Source organism: Mustela nigripes, chromosome 1 (assembly GCF_022355385.1).
Source record: "Mustela nigripes isolate SB6536 chromosome 1, MUSNIG.SB6536, whole genome shotgun sequence".
In the NCBI taxonomy this organism is placed as follows: domain Eukaryota; kingdom Metazoa; phylum Chordata; class Mammalia; order Carnivora; family Mustelidae; genus Mustela; species Mustela nigripes.
The window spans coordinates 76,718,436-76,734,817 of record NC_081557.1 but is presented as its reverse complement, the minus strand read 5'-3'; the positions used below and the strand labels follow the sequence as shown (position 1 = coordinate 76,734,817).

The following is a 16,382-nucleotide window of genomic DNA, read 5'->3' as shown; positions in this document are numbered from 1 at the left end:
GGGGGAGGAGAAGAGGAAAAAAGGGATATTGATTGGTTGACTCATTTGTTGGTTCTCACCCTCTCATTCCTCTATAAAAAACAGAGAAACGCCCAACTTACTTAAGCCGTAAGGTTACAATGAGCCGCAAATGAAATACGTGTGGAAGAATTCTTTAAAGCATAGAGCACTGGGTCAACGTGAAGTTACGGTCAATTTTAAAAATAGATTGAAGTCCCTAAAATGACACAATTTAACACAGAGAGGGGGCCTCCTGACCCATACTACTTATTGTTTTTTTTCCCCACTAGTTAATTTTTTTTTTTTAACTCAGCTCTGCCACAGAGCTGACAAATGTGACGACAAAAATGTTCTTTTCCGTCCACAAGTTCCTCCTGTCAAATACACACCATTAGGAGATGAATCGACAACTGGGGTTTGTCACCTCACGTGTCAAAATTGAGCAGCTGGCCCGTGCAGGGGTGGGTTTGACGATGTAGCCACACTAATTTATGTGACTAGGAGGCTGTAAAATGGTCCTTCATGTATCGGCGTTTAAAAATCAAGTCCAGAGTCTATAAAAAGTATCAAGAAGATTTTCATTATGGCCTGCTAAGAAAAAGGGAGGGCAGAGGCCGTGAAATGGAAATTAGGTAGGGATGAGAACTGTGACCAGTAATCAAGGGCAAGGCAAGCTACCTGATGCTAGATAGAAAGGTCCCAGGCATCACAGCCCCGTCCTACAGCATTCAGGGAATTTTATATGGAGACTTTTTACTCTATGGCAAATGTCTTTAAATTCGCAGATGGACCTATTTTTGCTTTGACTGTGCTTGTTTGGCTGATGGGTTGGTTGGTTGGTCTCTTCACTTGAGACTCTGAGCATAAAAGGGATATCACGGTATTTGCCCTGCACCCAAAGACCAAATGAAATTAAAACCAAGCCTCCTATGAGATGATAGATAATCAGAGAGTACTGGAGAGATAGAACACAGGAAGGATATCAGGAAACAAGAAAAGGGCACCTGGGTGGCTCAGTGGGTTAAGCCTCCAGCCCTTGATTTTGACTCAAGTCCTGAGATCAAGCCCTTCCTTGTGTTCTGTGCTGCTTAAGATTCCCTCTCCTTCCCCTCTGCTCCCTCCCCCAACTGGCATATGCATACACTCACAGGAGTGCTCTCACTCTCTAAAAAAAGAGAGAGAGAAAAATAATAAAGATGGGAGGGAAAGCATGTTTATTTAGGCCATCAAATCCACCAAATCAACCTTGGGAATGATGGACTGAGATGGGAAACCTGCTCATCTTTCAAGTGAAGGGTAAGAATAATTGAAGCATAGGAGTCAGGGCACTACTGACTCCTGTGGTGACATTTTGCCGCAGGCCATCTTCTGTTAGAGTGGGGGCCCAGTTAGACAAAGATGGAATCAAACAAAATCTGTCTTCATCCCATAATTGAAAAGCCAGCATATCTTCTAGTTTGTAAGGATCTCGGGCAACGTAAAAAAAATCTACCAAGTTTAAGAACTTTACCAGCATTAGACTGAGCTGAGCTACTCATTAGTTTTTGCTCGAGTGTTATCCTCCCAGAGAGGCCCATTCAGGCAATGTTTTAGGGTGCAAACAACACCCTCCCTCTGCACTCCACCTGTCCCTTATCCTGCTCTATTTTTTTCCCCAAAGCACTTATCATCTTATTATAGTCTACGTAATTTTCTTATTGTGGTAATTGTTTATTGTGTCTCCCCGCCACTAGATTAGAAGCCCTAGAAGAACAGAAACCTTATCTGCTTTGCTCGCTGATGGATTCCAACTGAATGGAACAGAGACTCACGCATAATATACCCTCAGTACATATTTGCTCAATGAATGAAGAGTCCTTCCTTAATCTCCAAGCCTCAAATCCTTCCAGAATCAGGTTTAGTCATGAGTTTAAAAATTTTAGGGTTAATCAGAGATACCTAAAGCCAGAGGTGAGATTAGAAGATACCAGAAAATACTTCCTAGGTATAAATAAAATTAGAAAATAAACTTTTTTAGCAAATGTTTATTTATATCAAAATACAAAACATTTCTGAAGCAGAGTAATGTTACATGAGGAGCAATTGAATACTCAACTTCTTTTAATCAGTTTAACTTGCAACACTCCCAGGATACCTTCACCGGCTACACATCTTGTCATTGGATATGCCCTTTGTCCTCTTTTTGTTTGCGTATGTACGTGTTTGCTTGTTTTGATTTTTAACTCACTATATGAACGTGCAGTGTTACTGGCGATGAGTTGGTTAGTATCCAGCAAGCCTGAAAGCACCAGCAAGTGGAGCCTGGCATGGCAGCCTGAGCCAACACAGGCTGCAGATCTTCTCCCTAATTGAGTTTGGGGTGTCACTCGGTTTTTTAACTGGCAAGAGTCTAAGGCCAAAGGAGTCCTTGGTAGCCAGGGCAGGCATTATTGCTTAGGGCCACAGAGCAGGTGTGGCTTGGCGGTCATCTCAAACCGGGTCTTCTTTATGGTTTGGGAAGCAGGGGTAGGACAGCCAATTGAAACCCATCTGGAGGGGTGGCAGCTAGAATAGACCTGGAGCCCAGGAATGGAAGTCAAGGGACCCTGCAGGAGGAGCCCCCTTCCCCCAAGAAAGCAAGCAAGAGCTGGAGAGATGAAAGGTTTCTCCCCATCTTGGCAGTCTGTGATTTGGTGGTTGGAGGTGCCTGCCTCTTGGATGGGCTCTTCATAGATGCTTAGCATTTGGAGATTTTGAGGGAAAAGCACCTGGTTAAGAGTGTAGCTGTTTCCATACACCTCCATTCCCCGACAGAGAGGAAAGGGAAGGACAGGAAATAAGGGAGATGACACACTCCCCCTTTCATTACAACTAACCCACTTCCAGAGCCAACCTGGGTCTCCCTTTCAGACCCTCGGTTAGTGCATTCACTTTGGCATTGTACACCTGTAAGCACACACACGTACACATCCACACAGGCACACATACACAAATGCCTGGTTTCCTTTCAGAGCAGAACAGTGTCCCATCTTCACCATCATTCTCTGCTCCAAGGTGTCCCCTTGACCCACAGGTCCCCCAGCCCTAGCCCCAGCCCCAGGCTTGGCACACGCTGGCACTCCCAGACTTTTGAGAAGAGGGTGAGAGAGAGCAGGAAGCTCACCAGAGACAGGCTATACAGAGTGTAAGTATGTTCATATAAGGCTTTGGTACAGCACCGATTTAATGTTCTTATAGTTTGATTTCTAAATTGTCTCTTAGAAGAAAAAAAAAAAAAAGCTTACTGAAAAAATAGTGTTTTTATTTACTTTTGAGTTACATACCTGAAGTTCAAAAAGTAAGCCTCTAGTTGCCATTCAAATTCACACTTAAAGGTGTTCTGTGTGCAGCTGTACAATTTGTTGGTTTGTCTTTAATAATTAACCAAAGTCAGCCAACCAATACCATGAAGTCAGCTGCCCATGATAACTGACTTTAACCAGTCCATACATAAAGAAAAGGGAGAGAACACAAAAGCCACCCCCATGTCTCCCACCCCCAACCCCTAGGGGGAAAAAAAAATCAAATAGAAGACAAAATACAGCAAGATTTAAGGAACCAGTGGGACGAAGGAGGTTCAGGCCAGCTGGCCTCTTCAAGAACAGCACCATAAAGCACCCTAGCGCAGTTATGTGGTAATACTTGACATTCAAGAATGGAAACGAGGTTTGAATGGTCTTCACAAGAAGATCTGGCATGGGTAGGGAGCAACTCCCAAAGAAAGCTGAATAAGGGGAAGAAAGAGGTTGAAATGAGAGCAAGAACTGCCATGATGAAACTGATAGTCACATCCAGGTTCCTCAGAAAAGAACTCATAGAAGAGCCTGCCAGGCATCTGGAGGTATGGAGTTTTTAAGGAGGTCTTGGGGAGGGGGCATTGGGAGCCCCTCCCCGCCCGCACTGCGTAGCCACCCCCACCCTCTGTGTGTCCATAGGCCACCGGGTGAAATGGGCAGAAGAAATTCATACAAAATTGCCTCCAGGTATGTGATGGAAGAAGTCTACTCAGGATGACAGAATCTGCCCTGGTAGAAGAGAAAAAGCTGAAGGTGAAGAGATCCAAGCATCCCTGGCATGAAGCAGGATGTGGTCCCTGCGAGTCAATGGTTGTGGAAAAGGAGCAACGGGGGAAAGCGCATGCCATCCGTGCTGCCCTTGGTCTCTGGCCCCACAGATGGTAGTGTGGAAATGAAATCTGAATGAGATGTCAAAAGATCTTTTGAGATTGATGTATACGACTTGGTACATGAGGCTTTAAACTGCTATTCTTCCCTAAACCAACCATTCCATCTAAAGTTCCAGCAGTTGAGATCATTCCATAAAGCATTCCCTCCCAGTCCCTGGGTACTGCAGTGTGGTTTACTAAACAACAGGAGAGACCCCCACCGTCCAGTATCGTGGCCAATCCCTTAAGGACAAGAGGCGTTCTGTGCAGGCTCTCCTGTTTCCCCACCTCCCACTTTTTATATTTATATTGCCCAAAGTGGGGCAAAATGGACATCTACAGCTAAGGAGAGTGGAAGGGCCTACCAACAAGCCAAAGAGCAATAGATAAACCCCTCTTCCCCAAGCTCCTGGTTGATGATAAAGAGGGAAAGGATATGACCCACCCAGATCCCTGGGTGAAAAATTCCCAGTGACTGAGTCTACTCCAAACTCTTGTTCCATCTAGCAGACAGAGGTAGCAAAAGTAAAACAACTCCACAGGTTCTGCCACCAGCTACCAAAAGGGAAAAGCAAAACCCTTCTACCTTCAAAATCCCTTCTACCACAGGGGGACCAAGGAGCATGGTGCAAGCTTATGTTGGGCTTAGAGCTTAGAACAGCTCATGTTCCCAACAGGGGCTATGGGCCTCGCAGGCCTAATCAGAGCACCCATCCCATCAACCTGTCCCATTCCATTAACTGAGAGGTTCAAAGATAGGAAATCTTGCTTACTCCCTATATAATCAGATCTCAAACCATTTTGCTTCCTGTGCCTTTGTAAAAGGCTGGTTCTTCAGAGAAACTGGAGATCTACATTAAGTTATCTATCCTTCCCCCCTTCAGTGTCTATCTTCTCACCATCTTTCTGAGGGCTTATGGCCAGGATCATGAAAAGGGTAGAAGAAAGCATTACATCCCCTCCAAGCTCCAAAATTCCAAAGTAAGGGCTATGTCCCCTGTCTTCACTTTTCTTTCCCTAAATGAAGAGTCAACTAAAGGTTAAAGAATGAAATGGGAATGTGGTCAACAACTTTTGACCTTGTATACTTTGATGCTGCTGAGGATTCTTAAGGATCAAGCCTTGAGTATAATGTGGGAAGAAGTAGAGTTTTAGAGCAACTGTAGATCTACTGAGGGTACTAAATATCTGAGAGGCCTGGGATGCTAAAGTGATTTATTTTGCTGGTTGCATGAGTACCATAAATGGGACAGGGTTTATGGACAAAGAAAGGATGATCACTTTAAGAGAAACAACAAACAAACAAACAAAAGCCAATAATGGAAAGCCCTCTTTGTGTGGAGGCTTGGGTAGGTTAGAAGGGGTTAGGTTGTGAGCTGGGAAGGGACATAGAATGTGCTGCTTTGTCTCTTGCCCAACCTCCCTGAAAAAATCTTACTAAGAAACACCTGGCTATATCCTCCTTTGGCCTCCTGGAAGACTGCAGAAAAAGTTAGTGAAGGATGGACACACAGCCAACTGGACTCATATTAAAGCCCTTCCTGTACTACATGGACAAAGCCCATTTTCCTTCAGTATCCTTGGAAAATCAGAAGTGTTTTCAGCAAGTTATCCTGGGGCCTCTAGGATAGTGCCTGAGAGAATGTCAGAGCCCTATAAGGTCTACACGGGGGTAGGGGGGGCAGTCAGGCCAGAAGTCAGAGTCCAGTTCCATCCTAATCTACTCTTCCCTTAAAACCCCCAAAAGATAAAGAGAGCCCCTTCCAGTGGCTGAAGCATCTGAGTCTGTCTAATGATCAGACTCCCTAAGACAAAAGCTCTTGGGTAACATGACACTTTGGTTGGGAAGGAGGAGTTAGTATTGCCTTTTGTAGCTGATGAGCAGGATGAGAGCAGAGAGATTGCAGCCACAAGTCTCTCCCAGGCTGCCTGTACCATCTGGCCCTTTACCAGCTTCAAAGACATTACTCTGAGCTCTTGGTAAGTCGGAAGAAAAAGCTAGCATCCAAGAGACAATTGTTGACTCTGCGAGGTGCCCAGCCCTTGCAGCATGTGAGGTCTTGAATTCTCAAAGAGGTATTCTTCAGGCCACACAGAGTTTCCTCCTCCAATACAAGTGAGCTCCCACTCTCTAGAATCTCCAATTCTGGGCCAAATTCTCCCAGTATATTGTTGGGTTCTGTTGGTTCCAGGCCAGGTGGCAGGAGGTTCTACACAGCCTCATCCTTCCCATCGTGCCCACAGTTCTCTCACACCTCATCTTCCACTCAGTATCCCAGGATCGGACCATCCCATTTCCAACAACACCTCATTTTCCAATTAAAATAATAACTGTAAAAAGCATATACGATATATCTATATTAGATATCACATTCACAAGGGTTCCAAGAATCTGCAGCAAAAATGACCAGGGTATTCTTCTCCATGTCTGAGCCTTTGCAGGCAGCCTGGCCCAGCTCTCTCAAGATGCTGCTGTCTCACAGCCACACCCTCCAGGAGTGTTCTGAGTCAGGGTCCTACAACCAGGATAAGTACTTCTGTAGGCCCACAGGTAATCCTAACCTTCTCCTTTCTAATGCAGCTAAGACAGATTCCTTCAGAGGAACTGGGTGCCAACCCTCAGCAATAAGAGGATAGATTCACAGTCTTCAACTCTCCATACTCACTGTAGTAAGCACCTGTGCCAATGTGCTCAAGCCCCAGTGTCCTAACTAGTGACAAGAGATACTGGACCTGTGTTCCTTGCGGCTATCAGATCCAGCAGCTTCCCACAACCTTCAGCTCACTTGTCCTTTCTGCAAGTGTATTATTTGTTTTGCTATTTTTTTAAAATTTCATATACACACATTTCTATCAGAAAGACCCCAGCAGCTCTGAAGAGAGAGTATCTCAGAGGAAGAAAGGCATGGAGAAAGGACGGGGGAGGTGGGGACATCAAGGCATGAGCTAGTATTCTAGACCACCTGCGGAAGGCAGTCCTGCTCAAAACATCTCTAAGCACAGGTACAAAAATAAAGCAAACTATGACTTCATATAGATATATAGATATATAGATAAGCTAGCTAGATAGACTTTATATAGGTTTTCTGTATATTTATATATGTGCACCAAGGGCGTGAGCCCCACTCCTCCTGCCTAGCTTGAGTCTCCTGTCCTCCCACTTCCCACTCCCCAGATGCCCCGTTTGCCTGAAGCCTCCCACTCTTGACGACTGCATCTGATCCTTGCACCCACCCACCTTTACACAAGTTCCCCTCTCTCCTCAAAATAGAACAAATTATATGTACTTATATAATTTTATATACAATCTCCATAAAAAATACACTAAAGATGGTATACTCCTAATTTCACCCTCCTACCTAAACAGAAGTTGCCTATCAAAGAGTCAACCAGAAAGAGGGTCGTCTAGGCCTGCCTGGTGCTACTCAGGCAAATTAGTGTGTCCTTATAAACCCTACACACACACACACACACACACACACACACACACACAAACACCCCAAACCACAAACAAACACACCCCATACCAACACACAACAAACGTGCCAGACACAAACACCCGCATTCCACAAACACACATACCACACTCTGATATACACATACCACAAACACGCCAAACAAAAACACCCACATCGCACCACAACACACGTGCCCCCAAACACCACATACACACCATAACCACTCACATCCACACACTACATACATACTCTCACACCCCACACATTCACACACGCAGACAAACCGGACACCCTCACACCCACACAGCGCACACATTCTCACTTCCTGAGCCCAGGAAAGGAACACAGACTAGACAGCTGGCTGGGCCTGGAGGCCGGGGACATGACCTGGCAACTTTAGAGGGGCATGTGAGACAGCCCCATTTCTCTGACCAGCTAGGATGCTGTCTACTCATGACAGACCTCTGACGGTTCATGTAGGCAAGAGAGATATTCATTGACAGAATGAAAATTGCCTTCCAAGGGTTGCAGGATGACCATGAGGAGGTTTATTCCTCTCCATCACAGATGAGATTTCTAGATGACCGAAGCCAAAAGGAAGCAAAAAGCCTCTAAGTCCTCATCACCCATGAGGGGGGTCAGCATTTGCCCCTTCCACTACTATGGAAAAACCCCACACATCACCCAAAAGCATGCTCACAGTATTTCTAAGGCTGAAAAATGTAAGTCCCCTATCCCAGCCCCACCCGACTCCCCTCCCAGATTCCCTGCCCCACCCAACCATCTCCCCATCATAAACCATGCACACGTTCAAGATCCCTGGAGCCATAAAGAAGTGGGGTAAGAAAGGAAAGGCCTAACTGGTGTGTATATGGAGTGGAGGTGGAGAGCTTGCCCTAGTTCCTAAAATAAATCCAGGAAATCCAGTGCCAGGGAGAGGTGGGGATGGTAGAGCACATTTCGAGACTAAAAGGAAGAGGCCCAGACAGACATTCACGTCCCTGTCTAGGGAGACAGGAAAGGCAAAGAGCCAAGGTACCAGGGACAGGGACTGAGAATCCGTACCCGATTCTCCCCAATCTGGCTCTCCCAGCCAGGCGTCCAGAGCTAGCAATCACTTCTTCAGCCCTCTTCAGAAACCCCAGCTACTAGTATAGACCCATCACAGAAAAGAATACCTAAGTGATTTCAATTGCTGGTTGTTGTCCTACCAACGTATTTATTAATCAAGATATTGCAATTTTTCCTTTTATAAGGTATGACGAGCTATTAATGATATTTGTACTAATGCCTAATTTTTCTTTATCCTACCCAGAAATCTTTGGGGTAAGGAGGGTCTTTAATTCAGACCCAATCTATTGGAAATTATTTGATCAGCTTAAAACAAGGTTATGAAAATACTTCTACCCTCTCAGCAACCCAAAACACCGAGCACATGGTGAGGATATTTGTTCATGAAAGACTTATTTGAAAGTATAGACAGGGGGCCCAGAAATAAAGCACTGGGCCAGTTTGGTTTTACAACCAGTTGGAAGGAGGGGTGGTAATGGGTCCCCTCCCTAACCTAGCATCAAGCTGGTAGGAGGGCTAAAGTCCCACCTGGGCTTGATTTTTATGGACTTCTTCTAAAGAAGAGATTTTTAATTCTACCTCTCGATCTGAAAAGAGGCAGGGTTGGAGACATCAAAAAGGACAGTGGAACAGTTGGTCTAAGCTTAGGGAGAAACTCGTTTGTCCTTCTGTGTCAATCAGACTGTGGCCATACCCTGTCAAAGGAGGAGAAAGTGAGAATCAAACCTCTAGGTATAAAGCCACCGTGTGGCTTCGTGGTCTGAAGGCAGTCTCTGTGCCTCAAGAAGAAAAGGTGACAAATAAAAAAGCAAACCCCAGTCCTTCCTCTCCATCACCAGCAACATCTTATGAGCGGTTTAAGATCATGGGAGACAGGGAAAAGGCCATCCGCCGCTTCCACTTATGAAAACAGACGAATGAAGCTTATGAGAATGGGTCCTGCTTCTCTAACGACACAGAGGGGGCAATACGATGGGGATCTCAAGACAAGTCTAGCTTTGGGCCTGAGGAACTCTTAAAAACAAACACAAGAAGCTGAAAGACATCACAGAGAATATGACCATGTTTGGTTTGGGCACTTAGTGTTATAGGCTAATTCTAGAGGAAGCAAGGAAGTCCGGCTAAGCAGCAAGACCTCTTACAAGATCCAGTCTGGGCCTATGTGCCAAGACACCTTACTCTTTTTTTAATGACTATATCACCCTCCCACACCTGTCCCCCCAAATGACCTTCACTGCTACTACTCTCCAGCCTCCCCCCCCCCAGACAACCGCTCCTTTTTTTTTTTTTGGTGTCCCCCCCCCCCCCCGACTTGTACACTGCACCCTTAGGGGTAACTAAGTTATCACATGCCCCATAGAGAAAGGTAAGGCTTAATGTCCCTCCGCTTTGGCCTGTCATATCTCAGAATCCCCACCTTCTTTCTACTTTGCGATTGACCTAGCTCTATATTCCCTTTCCAGCCTTACAGACACTACGCCAAAGAATCTGACCTCCTTTCTGTGCTCCAACTCTCTCCCTTTCTTGAAGTACCCCACCCGATCAATTCCCTTATTCAGTTTAGATCTGGACCTTCTCCCCAAAGCAACAAGTGCAGCCCTATAGGGCTCCAGCCCTCCGGCCTGCCAGAGCCTGTCTCCCTTTATTTTGGAGAAGATATGAAGGCAGAGCTTGCCCAAAAGGGCTGGTGAAAATGCACACTCTTCCCCAGGGGGAGCAGTGGGGATGCACTCAGGGGAGCTGCCTTTCACTCCTACCCATCTCTCCCCTTTGACTCCTTCCTACTGCTCCTTGGAAATCCCTGTGATGGCGCCCAAAGCTTTACATGCAAGCAAAGCAAGCCCAAGATTAACCATTAGCTTCTCTTTTCTTATGTTTCTATGTAGTAATAAAATGTACTTTATGTACAATTCTCCCCCAGCCCACCCCAACCCCCCAGAAGGCTTTTCTAACAAAACTGGAAGAAACAGCTACAGCCACGCATCCCTTGGCCCTGGATTCTAATCCCGGCAAGTGGCAAAGTCACCCTGATGCTTTGTGAAGTCTGTTTCTCCCTTGAAGCTATTGTTTTGTCAACTCAGCAAAAAAAGCCAACCAAACAACAACAACAAAAAAAAAACTCAAGATTTTTTTTTTTTTTTTTAAAAAAGCTTGTCAGAAAATTCCACATCTGAACCCTACCCAGTTTCCTCTGTGTAAAAGACATAGGAAAACAACTGGAATCAGTACAACCCTAAATATTTTCGATCCCAAATCAAAATAAAGACAGAGAGCATTGAAAAATATTAAATAATTACTCACCCCAATCCACCCCTGTTTGAGATGCCCCTAAGAGCATGATCATTGGACACAGGCTCTTCAAAGTGGGGCACAGACCCCACCAGGCCTGTGGGATGAAGCACCCTTCCTTCCTTCCTATAGAGAAAGTAGAATCTCCAAAGATCTCTCATACCACCCCCCACCCCATCTCTCAAGGAAAGAAGCTAGGGAGGCAGGTGGGGAGACACAGTGGTAGGGCTCACCAGCACATGCTGAACTTGGTCACAAATGATGATCCACACACATGACCCCACGCAAGCCATGAAACCCACTCAGTGTGGTCAGCCAGCAATCAAGGAACAGGATTCGCCTTCTCCTTATTGCTCATTTATTCCCCAAGCAATTGCAGTCTCAGACCCTCCTACATGCTTTCAGCTTCAGGCTCCTCCAAGAATCATGTACCCTTGTCCCAGTCTGCAAATCACTTAACCCTGAAACAGTCACAGTTTCTAGTCAGGGTGCAGAATGAAGGGGCAGGCAAAAGTCTGAGACACAGGAGTAGGTTCTTATCCGAGCTGCTTCTACAGCAAAGGTACCAGACCATAAAAGACGAAGTCTGGAAGACATTTGATGGCCCACAGAGTGGAGCACAAAAGTCATAGGAAGCTCACGAGTGCACATGGCAATTGTTCAAGGGCAGAGTACAAAGGACATTTGGTCCCTAGAAATGGCTACACCCCCATCACACAAAGGTGCACAACCACACCCTCACATATGTGCACACACCCAGCATGGGAGTGTGTACCTACGACCTTTAACCTCCATCACACAGACAGAGGGGACTATATTCTGCCAATTTCCACTGCAGCTCTTCAAGGAAGGACTGAAATAGCTCCCAGGGGTGCAGGAAGGCTGCCAGCCTTCAAGGACACTGTCACAAGGAGGCCGTCTTGGGAGGAGAAGTGAGTGTGAGGCCACTGAGAGATACGTTTGTTGTGTGTCCTTTGCCTAGCATTGGGGATGCCCCAGCACAACTGCCACTGGGTGGCCAGCAAAAAACCCAGCTCCCACTATTTGGTCTGATGTGCTGAGGTAAGGGGCACTGCCAGAGGAAGAAGAGAAGACAGGAGTCAGCACCTTTGTTAGCCCTGGAGATAGCTTGCTGGTGGGCCCCCTGGGAAAGCACAGCCACAGTCTGAGGCACCTCAGCCCAAAGACTGGCTCTCAGCCTTGTAGGATATCCAAGAGAGGCAAAGCCATCCACCTCATCTTCCCCTCTTCTTTGCTAAGCTCAGGACCTGGAACTCCTAGTGCATGGGGATCAGAAGATTGGCCCAACTCACCCTGAAGTCCTACAGCTCTGGCATCCCACATTCACATTTCAGCCAGGATCCACCCTGGTCAGCAAGCCACACACCAAGAAAGGCTACAGACTGAGCCAGTGTGAGACCCGTGTCCGTTCCCCACACGCCCTAGGAGAGGTACTCAGCGTGTCACCCATCGGGCACGGTAGCAGAGGTAGTGCTTCCTTGGAAAAGCAGACGGAGTTGCCCAACCTCTGCTTTCCCGTTTCGCTGGAGCTGCTGCCCAGTGGTAAAGTCAGGGGTTTTAGATGCCCAGAGAATGGCGTTAGCCAGAAGGTCCAGGATCCACCCCAAGGGTGCAGGCCCAGCCCAGAAGAGTAGAGCAATCAGCAAGATGAGGGCCAGAAACTGCCCCCTCCCTCCTCCATCACAATGACTCATCGCCCTCAGAAATGAACTCTGGTTGTGTGACATGTGACAGAACAGTCCCCCCTCGCTAGGCGAGAGAAAGGAAGCACCAGGGCTGGTGTGGCAGAGAAGAATCCACTCCCCTAAGATGGAAGCTCCCAGTAAGGAGCAGCTCCCCAGCTCTCAGAGCCTCCCCCTGCCAAGGTCATCAGAGCTAAGCCACTAGCAACTGCAGTGAGACCAGCAGAAGCCTCCTGGGCTTTGACCTGGCCAACATCCAAGCAGACAACAGGGGAGAGGCAGATGTCCCCAAACCCACCAAGACAACAGCACCAAGAAGGAAATACTTCAAGGAACCTGATAGCCACCTTTATTCCCAGGCAGCCAGGGGGCAGGCTCCAACAGAAGAAGAGGGGAAAGAGCAGACACACCCCCATATATCTTCAGGACCTTCTGCCCTGCTCTTGAGCAGCACCATTATCTCATTGGGAGAGAGAGATCCATCTTTAGTCACTGTAGGACAGCCTCACAGAAGCTTCTGGGTGCTAAGAGCTTGAACTAGGACAAGATTTTGGCAGAAAGAAGGATCAGAGCCCAGGCCCCTACCTACCACCCCTTCCACCTTCACCCTCCACCTCAGCCAGCTCCATGTAAATAAACCTCGAGGGAATGAGGGGTGCCAGGGGACCCCCAGAACCCAGAAGCCTGAGGCACCCTTGCTTCATCCGATCCCATCCTGTTGGAGCTTGGGTCCACGGGTTGGAGGAAGGCCCAGGGCAAGGAAGAGTCTGCAGGCGGCACGTGCAGAGATGGAAAGGAGCCGCAGGCGGGCTCCCCACAAGTGGCAATTAATCAATCTGGGGAATTAGCTCCCACAAAAAGAAAGGAGGAATCCAATCAGCGCCTTTGGAACAGCACTCCAGAGGGTGCCGAGCCAGAGGCAGGATATAAATAGAGCCGCGGCAGCCTGGCGCTCCACACAGATGGCTCCAGAACAGGAGCCGGCCCTTGGGCCACAGGGCCCCCAGCCCCAGCTGGACCAAGAGGGCCTGACAGATGAGCGTGCGTTTGTGCAGGACCTGCCTCTTGGCCCTCCTGCTAAGCAGCTTCTACTTCTGTAGCAGGAGCCAACCCGTGGAAGAAAGAAAGACACCAGTCTGCCCTTTGCTGGCCACCCTCTCTTCACCTAGGAACCAAGAAGTAAGGGCTTGCATTTAGTTCTGTGGTAACTTATTACCTCCCCCCCAGAGCAGGCAGCTGGCCATCATGGGAAGCCCCATTCCTGCTCTGGAAGGGAGAAGGTAGAGAGATGAACGGTGAGTTCAGCGGAGAAGGCATGAATCCTGTTTCAGAAGGAATGACACCCTGGACAGACATCAGGACGCCCAGCCGGCTCTCTGCCGATCCTCCTTACAAACCGCACAAGTCTGCTGCCCTCCTCTTCCTTCCTTCACTGACCACAGAAATAAACAGCACTTTGCTTCAATGTACATATATATACATAGAGAAACCCACAAACTACATACAGATGCATTTGTATCTATATCTATATATATGTAGAATTGGAAGATGGGGTGGGCCGCCCAGCCCTCTTCCAGGACTTGAAAAAACTGAAACAGAAGCAGAGAGCAGTAAAAGCCATTGCTTTCCCCTTCTTCACTTCCAAAGGTATTTGAAGAGGTGAGAAAAATCAAGCCAGTGAAGAGGGGAGAGGCGGGAAGGAGGCTGATCTCTCCCTGTCCCCAGTTCACTTCCTGATCTCTACCTACAGGTCTGCCCCTGGCCCGCTGTCCCCAAAGTGAGACCAGCTGGCCAGGATTTGGAGGAGGCTGCACTCCTGCTGGAGAGAGGATGAGCAGAACAAAGGTCGGAGCAGCCCCCCAGACTACCCCTCAGCTGGCACACCGTCATCCTCCCTCCCCCGCCCCTCAGCCCAGCGTGACCACCCTAGGACAACTTAGAGTTGTGTCGCGTCACAGCAAGGTGGCGTGGCCAGGGTCATCATGATCCACGCTGTTAAGAATCGCTGTCTGGTCTTCCGGAAGCTGGCGGTGGCACAGGTCTGAGAGGCGGGCGAAGGGGTCAGGCCGGGAATGTCTCTTCTTCTTTCGGAGGCAGACGGCTTCATCGGGCCACAGAACCTGGGAATCTGGAAGCTGCTGAGCCTGGGAGGCAGAACCGTCTAGGGAGAAGGGAACAGGTGAACCAAACAAACAGGAAAAAAATCAAGTGGGTGAAAAGGAAGGTGGTCCCCCTCACACGCTCACCATTTTCATCTGCTGAGACATATATCCTGGCTCTCCAGTATGAGAATAAGAATCACCAAGTGCAACAGGGCCCAGGAGCCTGGTGGCCAAAGGGCCTCCTGTTCTAGAATCATCTGTGCTGAGAACCAATGACCTGAGTCTGCTCCCCTGGTCGTTCCGAGGGTCAAGAAAGCAGGATGGGTCTAGTCCATCAGCATTTCTTTTTTATCTTTTATTTAATATTAAATACTTTTATTTAAATCTCTTATCTAGTATTTCTAGTATTTATATTGTTATTAGAGTAATATCTGTTTATTTTTTAGTGCCTCCTGGGAACCAAGCATCATTCTAGGTTTGAGGATCCGGGCTTCTAAGAGTGGGTTGGAACTCAATACACTTTCTTCACCCTCTTGTCCCCCAGCAGTGACAGACTTTACCCAAGATTTCCATCCTTGCAACAGAGCCAGGTGTGGCCCTTCCTAGACTCCCTGGGCCCCTCTTCTATCGCATGGCTCTTCTGCAGATACAGCAGTTAAGTGCTGGGTGTCTAGAAAACTATACTTGAGTGTGGAGTAAGAAGGAAGAGACAAACATTAAGGACTTAAAAAAATACAGAAATGAAATTTCCAGATACTGAAAGACCTACAGAGAAAGAGGCAAACAGGGCCACGCGAGGGCAAAGGACTACAGCACAGTTCTAGTCTCAGAAGAGGAGTAGAGTCTCGAATGACAAGCCTTCCAAAGCTCTGAGGGAGAAGGGTTCCCAGCAGAAGGAGGGGCAAAAGTGAAACCCACGGCTTTAGAGCGAATGTGCCGTACTCGAGGGACCGAAGGAAGGCTATCATAGCTGAAGCAGAGCGCGCAGAGGTCAGTGAGGCAGGGAAGACGGAAAAGGGTATCGTAAGGAGTTTGAAATCTGCTCTGGTTGCAGTGGGAAGCTTCTGGAAGGTTTTCATCAGATGCGTGTGTGTGTGTGTGTGTGTGTGTGTGTGTGTGTGAGTGTGCACACTGCCATGACTGAAAGACGATGCTGTTACATCTTATAAGATCACTTCGGTTGCTGAGTGTAGAACATACTGTCGGAGGAGCAAAGGATGAAGCAGGACAACCTGGAGGCGAGTGCAAGGGTCAGGGTGCGGAGGGCAGTAACTCAGAGTTCAGTTTCAGCCATCGAGGTGGAAAACAGTGGTCAAATTTAGGATCTGCTATCAGAGTTGGGAGCATAGACCTTACCAAATGGATTGGACGGGATGTGTGAGAGCAAGAGAAGGAGCAAGGCTCACTTCCCCAGCAGCGAGGTCGGGAGTGGTGATCTTTAAGAAGCTGGGAAGAAGCGGGGAGAGACAGATTTGAAGAGGATGATCAATAACTCTATTCTGGACATTGCAGAGGCTTGTAAAACATCTAAGTGCATGTTCAGCAGGCAACTGGAAATATGAGATTTGAGTTCATG

At 47.6% G+C, this 16,382-nt stretch overlaps 1 protein-coding gene across 1 annotated transcript in view; it reads right to left on the bottom strand.

Moving 5' to 3' along the window:
• Positions 1–11,842: 11,842 nt before the first annotated feature.
• The window catches only part of IGSF9B (immunoglobulin superfamily member 9B), a 50,405-nt gene continuing 45,865 nt past the window's right edge, over positions 11,843–16,382 (bottom strand). The window contains exon 20 of the mRNA XM_059413588.1: positions 11,843–14,865. Coding sequence (XP_059269571.1) covers positions 14,657–14,865 — 209 coding nt within the window. The 3' untranslated portion in view covers positions 11,843–14,656. The remainder of the gene's footprint in view (positions 14,866–16,382) is intronic.